The sequence below is a fragment of the Hylobates moloch genome, unplaced genomic scaffold (genome assembly GCF_009828535.3).
Source record: "Hylobates moloch isolate HMO894 unplaced genomic scaffold, HMol_V3 SCAFFOLD_6, whole genome shotgun sequence".
Classification (NCBI taxonomy): domain Eukaryota; kingdom Metazoa; phylum Chordata; class Mammalia; order Primates; family Hylobatidae; genus Hylobates; species Hylobates moloch.
In genome coordinates this window covers 85,275,355-85,290,361 of record NW_026652281.1, presented here as the reverse complement: position 1 = coordinate 85,290,361, position 15,007 = coordinate 85,275,355, and the positions used below count along the sequence as shown (strand labels likewise).

Below are 15,007 nucleotides of genomic sequence, written 5' to 3'. Positions count from 1 at the left end.
TGTTTTTAGAAGTCCTTTTGTTGTAACTTTTAAAACATCTCAATGACCACTCACCAGATTTGCCTGTTGTCTATTCAGACCTTTTTGATATTTCCTTCCTCTTTCAGCTTTTTTTTTTTTAAGTGCAGTTTTCATTGTGGTATCCACCAAGTGTTAGTAAAACAAAAACAAAAAAAAAAAAAAAAAAATGAGCATTAGTGTTGGACCATAAATCATCAAATTGGATAATGACTAACATGGAGATAAGAACTGAAGTATTTCAAATAATGTGAGCTTAAACATGTTACTTCATTGAAGCAACCAAAACTACTTGATGTTTACATTTAAAATCCTGGTTAAAATAAATTTTAGATTTGGAAAGGGAATTGGCAAAACTAACATTCTTTGTAGCAAAATGTCCCTTAGTAATAGTCAAGTTGACCTCATTTCAGTAGTTCATAAAGGAAAATCCAAAGCCCTCAGCAGTGAATTACCTGGCCACATAGTTGATTTTGGTCACTGTAAATGCAGACCAATCACCTAGTACTGGAAGCTCACAGTAGTAGACATCACTATCACATTACTTTACGGTCATGGATTTCTCAACTCGTGAACTATTTCAGGAACAATCACAAAAATGACATTCTTCACTGTATTTGCATTTGTAACCACCAAGCAAGTAAGGATCTCTGCCCCTGATGCATGGTTTGAGGTAAGGTTCAGAGGGACCACTAAAGGGGCAGAGCCAAGTAAAAACATGGATGCCTCCAGTGGACAGTGTAGAATTTGATAAGCAAAGCACCTAAAGCTTTTAGTTTCAATACTTGAGAAGTTTTAAAAACCCATGCATAAAACGTGGAATACTGGTAAAATACACATATCCCTAGGTCTAGTGAACTAAAATTCCTAGAGTTAATAATTTTCAATAAAAAAATCCAGCTTATTTTGATACAAGGGGTCTTTGGGTAACATCTTAAAAATCAATGCTAGAAAACAACATCACTAGTCATTAGGGACATAGAATCAAACTACATCACACCCATTTGGAGGGCTATTATAAAAAACCCAGAAAATGAGTGTTGGCAAGGATGTGGAGAAACTAGAACATTTGTGCATTGCTGGAGGGAATGTCAAATGGTGCAGCTGCGGTGGAAAAGTTTGGCAATTCTCAAAAAGTTAAACAGAATTATCCTGTTGTCTTAGTCATTTGTTTTACCGTAACAGAATACCTGAGACTGGGTAATTTAAAAGTACAAATTTATTATTTCTCATAGTTCTGAAGACTGAGAAGCCCACGATCAGCGTGCTGGCAGACTGGTATCTATTGAGGGCCCAGTCTCAGCTTCTAGGATGGGGCCTGTTGCTGTGTCCTCATACGGTGGAAGGGAATCGAAGGGCAAAAAGGAGGTAATTGGTTCCCTTGAGCCCCTTTATAAAGGCACTAAATCCATTAATGAGGATGGAGCTCTCATGACAATCACCTCCTAAAGCCTCACCTCTTAATATCATGTTGGTGGTTGCTTCAACATATGAATTTGGTGGGGGGACATTCAGACCTTAGCATATGTGATCTAGCAGTTCTGCTCCTGGATATGTATCCCTAAAGGACCTAAGAAGGGACTTCAAGAGAGATGTGTACACCCATGTTCATAGCATTATTCATAATAGCCAAGAGGGGGAAACAATCAGCAGATGAGTGGATAAACCAAATGCGGTCTATGGATATAGTGGCGTATTATTTGGCCATAAAAAGTTCTGGTACATGCTACCACATGGCTTTTTCCCAGGGAAAGTATTAGTTTTTGTTTGACAAAACACTTTGATTGATTGATAGGTCATGGTTCTGCAAGGCAGAGATGTGAAACAAAGCTAACTAACTGTTGCAAATAATAAAAAGATGGAGGTCCTTTGAGCTAAAGTGGCAAAGAAGGAAGAGGTTCATCCCTCCCTTTCTGCACCCCCTCATTATTTTGAAGAAAAAGAGTGGCCTGACCCTCTAGATCTTTCTTTTCTGGAGGACACTGGGTGAAAAGTAGTTGCCCCAGTGACTGTTCGAGCAGTTGATGGCTTGCTAAGTAAGAATGCTAGACACAAAAGGACAACTCTTTTTTTTTTTTTTTTTTTTTTTTTTTGGAGACGGAGTCTTTCTCTGTCCCCCAGGCTGGAGTGCAGTGGCGCGATCTCGGCTCACCGCAACCTCCACCTCCTGGGTTCACGCCATTCTCCTGCCTCAGCCTCCCGAGTAGCTGGGAATACAGGCGCCCGCCAACACGCCCGGCTAATTTTTTGTGTTTTTAGTAGAGACGGGGTTTCACTGTGTTAGCCAGGATGGTCTCGATCTCCTGACCTCGTGATCCGCCCGCCTCAGCCTCCCAAAGTGCTGGGATTACAGGCTTGAGCCACCGCGCCCGGCTAAAAGGACAACTCTTGTTTGATCCCACTCATGAAGGGAAATTCAGAGAGAAAGTGAAATAGTGGTTACCAGGGTCTGGGGTGAGGGTGGAATTTGGAGCTCTTTTTCAGTGGGTACAGAGTTTCAGTTTGTGGTGATAAAAAATGCATGTAAGCCCGGTGCGGTGGCTCACGCCTGTAATCCCAGTACTTTGGGAGGCCAAGGTGGGCGGATCACTTGAGGTTGGGAGTTTGAGACCAGCCTGGCCAACATGGTGAAACCCTGTCTCTACTAAAAAATACAAAAATTAGTTGGGTGTGGTGGCACACACCTGTAGTCCCAGCTACTTGGGAGGCTGAGGCACGAGAATTGCTTGAACTGGGGAGGCAGAGGTTGCAGTGAGCCGAGATCATGCCACTGCAGTACAGCCTGGGTAACAGAGCAAGACTCCATCTCAAAAAAAAAAAAAAAGCATGTATAGTGGACATGCTTAGACCCAGTAACTGATACCCCCGAATTATATGCTTAAAAATGGTTAAAACAGTAAATTTTATATTTTGGCTCTTCCCCACCCACCCCACCCCCCAAAAAAAAAACCAGGTGAAAAAGGAAGAGCTTAGATTTCAACCAACCTAACAAAACAAAAAAAGCTAGCGCAATGGTCATACTGTTCCATGTCATACACAGCAAGGGGAGAATGTCTCAATGGATGCCTTTCGAAAGACATGCTTAAAGCAAGTGCCCTCCTGCTGCTACAAAGTGCCAGGCTGCCTGTGTCAGGACTAAAGGAAGAATACTGAGAACCTCAAGTTATATTAAAAACGTCCTTTGTTGCCCCTGCTGGGTGGAACAGGGCAGAGCGATGTGGGTGTGGATTAGCTCCCTCTGGTTGCTGAAAGTGAATTCACAGTTTGTTCTAGTCCCCCGTTAGATGACATCGGAAATGATAAAATTACAGTAGTTAAGATAGTCAGTGGCATATTTTCAAACATCCTGATGTTCTTTCTCTCCAACTGCCATAACTAGTCCTAGGTCTGGACTTTTCCTCTCAGAATGCATTCAGGTAAACTTTTATCAGCAGGTCTGCTATTTTATCATGGTATTTTGGCCGAATCTTTTTTTAAGACACGGTCTCACTCTGTTGCCCAGGGTGCTGGAGTGCAGTGGCGTGATCTTGGCTCACTGCAGCCCCGACCTCCCTGATCCTCCCACCTCAGCCTCAAGTAGCTGGACTACAGGCGGGTGCCACCATGCCCAGCTAATTTTTGTATTTTTTGTAGAAAGGGGGTTTTGCCATGTTGCCCAGGCTGGTCTTGAACTCCTGAGCTTAAGTGATCCACTCGCCTCGATTTCTTAAAGTGCTGGGGTTACAGGCGTGAGCCACCATGCCCAGCCCAGACTTCCTTCTCATCCAGGAAATTCCAAAACGTCTTTACATACATATTCTTAAGTTGTGTAATAAAAGATTCTGAAGTCCATTACTGGCTAGAATAATAACTAGAAATTGCTTAATATTATTTCACATTGCATTTGAACTTAATCTCCACAGTAACAATTAGGTAGTATTACTTGGATTTCCTGGATGAAGAAAACCAAGATACAAGAAGTTCACACAGCCAGTAAGCAGATGAGCCTGACTTCATAGTCATACACAGCCTGGATTGAGTCCCAGCAGGAGCACATGGACATGGACATCTACCAGATTTGGGAACTGGCATAGCCAAGCAAGAAATAGGAGACGGAATCAGGAGTTAGGATTCCACACTTAGGACCATCCCAGATGGATGGCTGCCTCCCTCTGGGAGCTGCACTCTTCTGAGGTTGCAGGCATCCAGGGCCAGGGTGCGTCTGTGAGGTGTGCCAGCACGTGCCACTCTGCTGGATACAAGCTATCATGTTCTGAGGGCTGCTTCCCTCGCATAAAAAGGGGCTTCTATTGGGATGTGTAGGCTTCATTGTAGGGTCCACTTGAGTCTTTTCTTTTTTAGAGACAGAGTCTCGCTCTGTCAGCCAGGCTGGAGTGCAATGGCACGATCCCAGCTCACTGCAACCTCCACCTTCTGGGTTCAGGCAATTCTTGTGCCTCAGCTTCCTGAGTAGCTGGGATTACAGGCACATGCCACCACGCCTGTATATTTTTTGTAGAGACAGAGTTTCACCATTGGCCAGGATTGTCTTGAACTCTTGGGCTCAGTGATCTGCCTGCCTCGACCTCCCAAAGTGCTGGAATTACAGGTGTGAGCCATCACGCCCGGCCCACTTGAATATATATATATATATAGCCAAGAACAGTTGGCTATACTTTCATCTTTGCCCAGTTCTAAGTGATTCATTGGTTTCAGGATCCAATAAACTCTACAGGTAAATCCACTAAGTAATGGTCTATACCAGTGGTTCCTGAACTTGACTGCGCAGCAGAATTACCTGGAAGGCTTCTTAAAACATAGATTTCTGTCCCTACCTCCCAGGATTTGATTCAGGGAGCCTGCTGTGGAGCCTGAGAATGTACATTTCTAACAAGTTACCAGGTACTACAGATGCTTCTGTTCTGGAGACTGTGCTGAGAACCACTATGCTGTATCTTTCCAGGGACAGTAAGGATCCCACTAAAAACAAGACAAGAATTCGATTTGTATCAGTTTACTAAATCAACATCTTATATGTCTATACTAAACCTAGCCACTACTTGAGGTTTATTACTGTTGTGATTATGTTTATAAAACAGGGACATCTTGCATACCCCTAATGGTGTGAATAAAAGCAACTGTGTCAGTACCTTTGAGCACTTCATAACTTAAAATTCTAAAAAGTTGAGATTTGGACCTACAGTTTGCTATTTAACAGACCAGGTCTGGTCTTGACAGTAAAGCCACCATCAAAAGCTGCATTAAGAACCTCATCCAGGCAGCTTGCTGTGACAAAACTTAAATCCTGTCGTACGTTGCCTGGGATTCCCTCAAGGTCTTTTTCATTTCTCCGAGGAATAATGACTTGCTTCAGTCCCGCTCTGTGTGCCGCCAGCACTTTGTCTTTAATTCCACCCACCTGTAAGGAGAGAAAAAAGTTTTTAGGGTTAGTGATCACCCTCAAGCTGAAAGAAATCCTGACCCAGCTTTCTTTCACTGAATTTAACCACTGCTATTTTAAAACATCCAAATCATCTTCCATTTTGTTATAGTATGAGCTAGGAAAGCCAGGAAAAAGGATAAGTAGTAACCTTTTTTAAATGTTTCAATTGGTGTTATATTAAAGACTCTGATGAGGGGGATTCTAAATTGTTGATAGGTATGAGTTCCTCTTCTGTCAATGACTGTTTTTATAAATGCTGTCAAAGTAAACTGGCATTCAGGTGTAATCACAACTGTCTTGTCTTTAGGTTGAGCTGAAAAAGCAGCACGATTCTGACCATGAGCGCCGCTCCTGCAGAGCTTAGCTGTGTGCTGGGGTTACTTCCCTCTCTACAGGTTTAAAGCCATGACCTCCATGCTGGTTAATGAAGAAAACGTATCCCCAAACTAGGCTCCTATGGTGGCTTTCAAACATGTCTACAGTGGTCCCCCTGCTTGAATGTGGGCCAGGCTTTGTGACTCGGTAAGAAACAGAGTGTGGTGGGAGTGATGCTGTATGATCTCCACGGCTGAGTCATACAAAATGAGAGCTGCTGCCTGAATCTCTCTTGATCACCTGCCCTGGAGGTGGCCAGTCATCATGTCTGAGGTCACTCAAGCAGCCTATGGGCAGGTCCATCAGGTGAGGAACTGGGGCCTCCTTCCACCAAACAGGACCAATTTGCCAGTCACATGAGTCAACCACCATGGAAGCACCTTCTCCAGCCTGTCAGCCTTCACGTGACTGCGGCCTGGCTGGAACCTAGACTGTAAGGCCAGAGACCCTGGGCCACAAGAACCCAGCTCAGCCTCTCCTGAATTCCTGGCCCACAGGAACTTGAAGAGTATGGAGTACTCTTGCTTTGGGGTAATGTGTTACGCAGCAATCGCTCACAAATACTGCTCTCAATCACAGCACCCAGCACACACAAGCCCTGGAGACAGCCCTCTGGGAGCCCTCTAAACATCTGCTCCAATTAAGACTGGCTGGCTGCTCCAGGCCTTCCCGCCCCACTGGCATCTTCTTTCAAGGTTTTGTTCATGCTGCTGAAGTACTCCTTCAAAGTACCTTCTTCAAAAGAGTGTAAGATGAACTGATTCCTTGCATGTTTGAAAATATTTTACTTTCACACTTGATTGATATTAAGGCCATGTATACAAGACTAGATTTAAAACATTTTCCCTCACAGCTTTCATTACTTTTTTTTTTTTTTGAGACAGTCTTACTCTGTCACCCAAGCTAGAGTGCAGTGGCACAATCTTGGCTCACTGCAACTTCTGCCTCCCAGGTTCAAGCGACTGTCCTGCCTCAGCCTCCCGAGTAGCTGGGATTATAGGCATGCGCCACCACATCCGGGTAATTTTTTGTATTTTTAGTAGAGACAGGGTTTCACCATGTTGGCCAGGCTGGTCTCAAACTCCTGACCTCAAGTGATAACGCCCACCTTGGCCTCTCAAAGAGTTGGAGTTACAGGCGTGAGCCACCACTATTACTATTTTTAAAATAATTTTTTGTAGAGATATATTTCCCAGGCTGGTCTTGAACTCCTGGACTTGAGCTATCCTCCTGTTTATCCTCCCAAAGTGCTGGGATTACAGACGTCAGCTGCCATGCCTGGCCCATTTTCCCTCATAGTTTTGAAGGTACTGCACATCCAGTGTCAGTGCTGAGGCCACTTTGTCCTCAGTAATCTGAAAAGTCAAGAGGATGAAAAGTTTTTCCTGGTTAGTAATGGTCCTTTCGATCTGAACATGCCTTAACTTCTGGGAAATGTTCAATTATTTCTTGGATAATTTGTTCCATTCCATTTTCCTGTTTGTTAGAACTCCTTTTAGATGTTGGAGTTCTAACAATTGTTAGAACAAATTGTTTTTCACGATAGTTTTTTCCTGAATAATTCCTTGACCACTTTCAAATCTCAAAGCCCCGTCTTGTCCTCTGTTCTCGAAGGAGGTTTTCTCCAGCCTTCACAGGCCTTTCCTTCAAGTGCTGCTGCTTTCCATCCTGCCTCTTGTAATAGTCTGGAGCTGAAGGTGTACTCCAGGCCGCTGTGGCTCTCCTCTCCTGAGGCTGCGGAAGCCTTTACTCGGGCTACGATTTGCTCTGAGAGGGGACCAAGTAGAAAACCCATTTGTTCTATGGAGGTTCTAAAAATAGAAAAAATTATCCGGGCGTGGTGGCGCATGCTTGTAATCCCAGCTAGTTGAGAGACTGAGGCAGGAGAATCACCTCAACTTGGGAGGCAGAGGTTGCAGTGAGCCAAGATTGTGCCACTGTACTCCAGCCTGGGTAAGAGAACCAGACTCCATCTCAATAGAAAAAAGAAAAAAGACTATTTCTTTTTTTTTCTTCATCTTGCTGTGAACCCGCCAAAATCTTGTTGTGGACTAAATTGTAGTCTAGTCTGTTGTAGACTAATACTGGCAACTAATAACTTTAAATACTCTCAAGTTCTGTACATTTTATCACACTGTTTTTATAAGCAGTTTAGGATCTGGAGCCTCAAGACCCCACATGTATAGAACCTTTTCAAAATGTAGTCATTAGATATGGTTAATCTTTATTAGAGTTTCCATTCTATACTAGCAAAGTTTTCTGCAGGGGGACAGGAGGTCTCAAAAAAACTTCAGATTTCAGAAATGGGCTTAAAGCTTAAAAACAGCTACTATCCCATTTTGCACATGTCCTATATCTTTAACAATTTGTCAAGTAGAACAAGGCCTCAAATTTTCATGTAACTGCCAATATTTCTGATGACCACACTAATATTTTTTTCCCTTAGCAAATCTTCTTAGAATGGAAAACGTGGGCTGAATGCGGTAGCTCACGCCTGTAATCCCAGCACTTTGGGAGGTGGAGATGACAGGACTGCATGAGACCTGGAGTTCGAGACAAGCCTGGACAACACAGAAAGACCTGTCTCTACGCAAAATAAAATAAATTAGCTGAGCATGGTGGCGTGCTCCTATAGTCCCAGCTATTCGGGAGACAGACAGGAGGATCACTTGAGCCCAGGACTTGGAGGCTATAGTGAGCTACAGTCACACCACTGCACTCCAGCCTGGGCAAGAGTGAGACCTGTCTATTTCAAAAAAAAAAAAAAAAAAAGAAGGAAATGTGAAAAATTGTCAGTTTTTCTTTTATTTGATCAAAATTTTAAAATATGAATTAGTTACAGGCACAAAAATTTAATATATACTTAAAACCAAGGTTTTCATAGAAGGCAAACCCCTATTTAAAAATAATATTAATTTTAAAAAATTAAATAAAAAATAACCATATAAATTTTTTTTTCATACTTACTGGAAGAACAAGACCTCTCAGTGTAATTTCTCCAGTCATGGCTACATCTGAACGTACCAGCCGCCCACTAAAAAGTGAGGCGAGACAGGTTACTATGGTAACTCCAGCAGATGGTCCATCTTTTGTGACAGCTCCAGCTGGGAAGTGCAGATGGATGTCTGTGTTGTCAAGAAGATCAAAACTTCCAAAAGCTTTGAAAAGGAAAAAAGGACTTTAATGTAGAAAAATTAAACCTGTTTTTTCTCCTAAAAAAAAAGTCACAAACAAAAATGAATGTTTTGGGTAAATGAATTCTTCAAAATATTGGTGGACAGTACAATTTGAGTGAGGGTGTGGAAGAACAGTTCCATTCTACTCTAAGTCGGATTAAAAAAAATAAACCTTTTGAATTACTTTCTAGTTCAGGCACTGGTCAAACAGTCCTGAAATGGGAACTAGGATTTCCACAGGGGTTCAAAACGGTGTGTACTTCGCTAGATGTGTAACTGGCAGTCTCGAGCTCATGCCAGTCTCCGCCATGGAATGCTGCTGCCTCCTGGGTCATGCCTGCCTGGCCGGGTGCAGGCTCCTACCATTGGTCAGCTGGTACTTCTTTGCGTTGCTGCGGAGCCAGCTGATAGCGAGGTGGGCGGACTCCTTCATCACGTCCCCGAGCTGGCCGGTCAGAGTTAACTGGCCCTCGCCATCCATTCGACTCGCCTCCACGAACATGATTTCTCCACCTAAGGGAGTCCAAGCCAAACCTATTGCTACTCCTGGCTGACTCAAACGCTGAGATACCTTGAAAGAAGAAGAATGATCAGAGTTGGGTTGGCAAATGCTGAAGGTGACTGATACCACACAATCCTGCAAGAGTCGGCTGACTCCACAGAAGACTTCAGCCACTTACCTCAAAGTCTTTGTTACCTAACATGATTCTGCATCACATTCAGCACTTACTCTCTGGCTTTCTGCCAGAAGAAAGCCCTAAACTTCCTCTTTGACATTTATCAGAAGCAATTTTACCTTAAAATATATGTAAATAACTTTGCTTTTTATGAGCCAGATCTAGTTACACATGCCCTAGTTTTAAAGGAATAAACCCAATAGTTTTATCTAAGTATCTTTATTGGGCTGCAAATATATATATGTTTTGAGACAGTCTCATTCCATTGCCCAGGCTGAAGTGCAGTGACACAATTTCAGCACACTGAAAACTCTGCCTCCTGGCTTCAAGTGATTCTCCTGCCTCTGCCTCCCAAGTAGCTGGTACTATGGGTGCATACAGGCCACCACACACAGCTAATTTTTGTATTTTTTGTAGAGATGTGGTCTCACCATGTTGGCCAGACTGGTCTCAAACTCCTGACCTCAAGTGATCTGCCGGCCTCAGCCTCCCAAAGTGCTGGGATTACAGGTGTGAGCCACTGCACCCAGCCTATTGGGCTGCATATTTATATATACTTTATAACCTAGCTTCATTTTAGGTAATCATGAATTTGTTTCAAAAAGTAGAAACCCTCTTATTTGCAGACCTTTAAGAAGAGTGGGCTTGGCCATGCACAGTGGCTCATGCCTGTAATCCTAGCACTTTGGGAGGCTGAGGCGAGAAGATCGCTTGAGCCCAGGAGTTCAATAGAGACCAGCATGGGCAACATGGTGAGACCCTCATTTTTTTTTTTTGAAAAGAAAAGTGAGAAGCGTTATATTAGAAACTCTAGATTTTACTTCTCCATCGCTTACCTTTAACTTTCTCTATTACTGCTGCAGAGACTATACAATACTACATAATAAACATCCTGGGTTCTTTCCCATGGGATGAGAGGTCCACTGTACTGCCTGCCATCTTAAATTGAACATGTTGTCACCTGAGACTAGGAGCATAGTTGATGGGCCATAGGTTAACACATCCAAGTTATGAAAACACTAAAAAGTAACAGTGGAAAATCAGTAATGTTAACTCTCATTATACCCTTTGAGCTTCAAAATTTCCTATCCAATAGAAGTTACTCATGTTAGAGGAACTGAACACAATAGGTCAACTAAGCACTAATCCAAACAGGACATTTTTCTACTGAGAGTTGACCTTCTCACTAAGGAACAGCATTATACAGCTTGACTTTCTGAGTATGGGGCTGGGTTGCTTCTTTTTCTAAGGGGCTTGGACAATGAAATTCCTGATTGTAAAAATTACTCCAAAATTATGTGGCATCCATTGAAGCTATTGGGCACTTCTTTTCCTCTTTTTTTTTTTTTTTAGACATGAGTCTCGCTCTGTCGCCTGGGCTGGAGTGCAATGGCGCAATCTTGGCTCAATGCAACCTCCGCCTCCTGGGTTCAAGTGGTTCTCCTGCCTCAGGCTCCGAGTAGCTGGGATTACAGGCATGTGCCACCACACCCAGCTAATTTTTGTATTTTTAATAGAGATGGTGTTTCGCCATGTTGGCCAGGCTGGTCTCAAACTCCTGACTTCAGGTGATCCGCCAGCCTCGGCCTCCCAAAGTGCTGGGATTACAGGCGTGAGCCTCTGCGCCTGGCCGAGCACTTATTTTCAGTAGTAAACATACATAAAAAAAAAATTAATCCTAATTAACTTCATTTGACAGGTTAGAGATTTGAGAGGCCGAACTCCATCATCACTGAGCTGACGGCATGTACCTCAGGTCACACTTTCCTCGAGCTTTGCCACTTGCCCTGTTCTATACTAACTTGAGGAGAAAGACACAAAAGATCTATATGTAAGAGATCAGTACTACTTAAGGAAAATCATGAAATAGTTATTTATAAAACTGTTCACAAGGTTTTTTTTTTCTAATATAAAATCTATTCTCTATACCTGAACGACATACATCTAATTTGGGTGGCAATCTGTCACCCAAATTAGACTTCATTCAGGCTCCTTTCTAGGGTTGGGTGAATGAATTGTGTTTAACACAAAAAGTCATTTGGTACAGTTTTGTTAGCTCTACCAAGAATAATCCCTTTCTTATATTTGAATCCTCAAAATTCATTTGTCAAAATAATACCAAAAGTATCCCCGAAGAAGCAGTAGTAAGATTCTTGTTGTTTTCTGTTTTTTTGAGACAGAGTCTTGCTCTGTAGCTTAGGCTGGAGTGCAGAGGCATGATCTCAGCTCACTGCAACTTCTGCCTCCTGGTTCAAGCAATTCTCTTGCCTCAGCCTCCCAAGTAGCTGGGATTACAGGCGTGTGCCACCATGCCCGGCTAATTTTTGTATTTTTAATAGAGATGGGTTTCACCATGTTGGCCAAGCTGGTCTCGAACTCCTGACCTCAAGTGATCTGCCTCCTTGGCCTCCCAAAGTGTTGGGATTACAGACATTAGCGACCGCGCCCAGCCAGATTGTTGTGTTGTTTGTTTTGAGACAGAGTCTCACTCTGTCACCCAGGCTGGAGTGCAGTGGTGCAATCTTGGCTCACTGCAACTGCCTCATGGGCTCAGGTGATCTCCCACCTCAGCTCCCCAGCAGCTGGGACTACAGGCACCCATGACCATACCCAGCTAATTTTTGTATTTTTTTTGTAGAGATGGGGTCTCACGATGTCGCCCAGGCTGGTCTTGAACTCCTGGGCTTGAGCGATCTTCCCATCTTGGCCTCCTAAAGTGCTGGGACTGCAGGCATGAGCCACCATGCCCGGCCAAGATTCTTATTGATTACCATGTTGCTTCAAGAAGCCAAGCCAGTTTCCAATATTCCCCATTTGCTGGAGAGTCTTGGTACTTTGGGTAGAAGCAACTGGTGAATTGTTAATTGGAACAGTGGCTGGTGTAGATAACTATGTATGGGCAAACCTAGAGCATCTAGGCTCACAATTACTATCCTGACTTGATAACAAGTGTTCTGATATTAACCTGAAAATGGGAATAATGCCAAATCTGTGTAACTTAACATCTACATACACAGTGGGGAGAACTGAAGTTATTATCAAACCTGGAATCTCTGTGATCAAAGCTAACAGTAGTTATCTAAGAAGCAAAGGACCTACAATTCTTAGACTTGGAGTCATACTCTTTAAGGACGTGTTCTGAAACTATAACAATCAAGCATCTGGTTTCCACATATTTCTCCCTCAGAAATGATGAAGTACAAGTAAAAATGAAGGTACAGGGTAAGACACATGCTGCTTTCTTGCTCTTGAATGGAGACAGTTTTCCAGCCGTCTTAACCCCTTTACACAAAACAATTTGTGTTTTATAGCAAATAAGTGACTCAACATAATTTCAATATGATGTTTATCCACCAGTACTTTCCTTTCAGCTTCTAGTCCCATAACTGGTTTGTGAAGTCATCGGTTACATTAGCCAAGACAGGCCTAGACTTGAAGTCTAGAATGTTTTTCCCACTATATGCCAAAGTAGAATGTGGGTATCTCAGGGTCATTTTTGTTGTTCAATTTCTCACCTGTACAATTGTTATGATTCACTTTCCTTATGTGTCTAATAAATCTTATTCCATGAAATGATCAATTTCTTCTGAAATAATTCTATCAATAAGGTAAATATGCAGATTAAGTATTTAAAATATTTAAGTAAAAATCTAAAAACAGAATGTGTCTTCTAATGTATGATTGCATTCTTTTTTTTTTTTAGATGGAGTTTCGCTCTTGTCATCCAGGCTGGAGTGCAATGGCATGATCTCGGCTCACTGCAACCTCCACCTCCCGGGTTCAAGCAATTCTCCTGCCTCAGCCTCCCAAGTAGCTGTGATTACAGGCGCATGCCACCATGCCCAGCTAATTTTTGTATTTTTAGTAGAGATGGGGGTTTCACAATCTTGGCCAGGCTGGTCTCGAACTCCTGACCTCATCATGATCCACCTGCCTCGGCCTCCCAAAGTGCTGGGATTACAGGTGTGAGCTGCTGTGCCCAGCCGATTGCATTCTTAATACATCAATGCTATTAGTTTTTAAAGAACATTTGGAGTATCTAATTATTGCCAATTTCACACTACTCTTCCCTCTTAACTAAAAATAGTGATATTTGATTGAAATTGTAAGTATGCACAACTCTTTATGACCCTTCCAATCCTAGACCAACACGTACATACCCATCAGAGGGACCCATATTTGACATTCATTCAACAGTCCTTTACCAAGCATCCTGATGCAGGCTCTGTTACAGGCCATGGGGACATAAGCATGAATTCCTCCTGGCACTGAGAGACTAAGGGCATCAGACACAGGAGCAGTTATACTCCAGTGTGGGGAGCTCTGAAGAGGCAAGGGTCCCTCCCTGTCTGGAGAGAAGGTACAGGTGTCACAGGAGAGGCTGAGTCTTAAAATATGAGTGGGAGTTTGTCAGCAGATGTCAAGGAATGGAGATAGGAAGAATTTTGTAGGCCTTCTTTCCAAGGACAAGCATGGCACCACGTGAGACACAGAACCTGAGTTGTCAAATTGCTGTGGTGTGCAGGTTGCTCTGTAGTGGTGTTCACACCATCAACTGGTTTCTCTTGTAGCTCATAGAGCACTTTGAATGCTCCTGCCAGGGCTATCACCACAGAAGCGATCCATCTGGCAACTTTACTTTAAAGTCTTAGTACTGAGATCCCAAGTCTTGAATTCATGAATATTTGATTCTTCTAGTTGTAGATTTGTTTCAGTAGCATTCAGAAATGGGAAGAGCAGATTCCACATCCCTTGGAGAGGTGTTGGGGTCCACCACTGTCATCTCTTAAGCAGCATTAAGCAGCCCCAGCCTGGCCTGATGCTTGCATTGCTGAGAACCAGCTGCTCTCCAATCCTTCCAGTAGGGCCTTTCTTGGCACAACGGATTCCTGTTGGGGCCTTGGACCAGACTGAACATGCATCAGTGCTGCCTTCAACAGGTGGCACAGCAGGTTTATATGGAGCAACACGGAGAAGTAATTTACTACCATGATTCTTTGAGGCATTTAGTTGGTGTTTACACTCTTTCTCAGTTCTAGCAGCTAATTTTGTTTGCTTGAAAGGCAAGCGTGATGACAGAATCTCCTGGAATTCGCTTCTGGATGCATTCTATTCAAGAGGCTTTAAAGTGTCTTCATGTCTATCCTCTTCTTCCTTTATTATTTTCTCAGGGCAGTAACCTTTAGACAAGGGCTTTTCATATACCATGGTCAGACGCCAACACTGAGGCTTTTATATGAGGTGGGGGACTACCTGAAAACATGAGTCAGGAATAATCAAATGACAGAATCCTGTCCCCAACCAGGTATATTGTCCTTTGTCCCTCTGGAGGTGCCTAA

General features: G+C 43.1%; 1 protein-coding gene across 1 annotated transcript in view; it reads right to left on the bottom strand.

The window, feature by feature from the left end:
* Positions 1-4,995: 4,995 nt before the first annotated feature.
* The window catches only part of LOC116471233 (lon protease homolog 2, peroxisomal), a 38,172-nt gene continuing 28,160 nt past the window's right edge, over positions 4,996-15,007 (bottom strand). The window contains exons 5-7 of the mRNA XM_032157290.2: positions 9,355-9,562; positions 8,783-8,973; positions 4,996-5,416 (exon numbers count right to left, since the gene is read on the bottom strand). Coding sequence (XP_032013181.1) covers positions 5,195-5,416; positions 8,783-8,973; positions 9,355-9,562 — 621 coding nt within the window. The 3' untranslated portion in view covers positions 4,996-5,194. The remainder of the gene's footprint in view (positions 5,417-8,782; positions 8,974-9,354; positions 9,563-15,007) is intronic.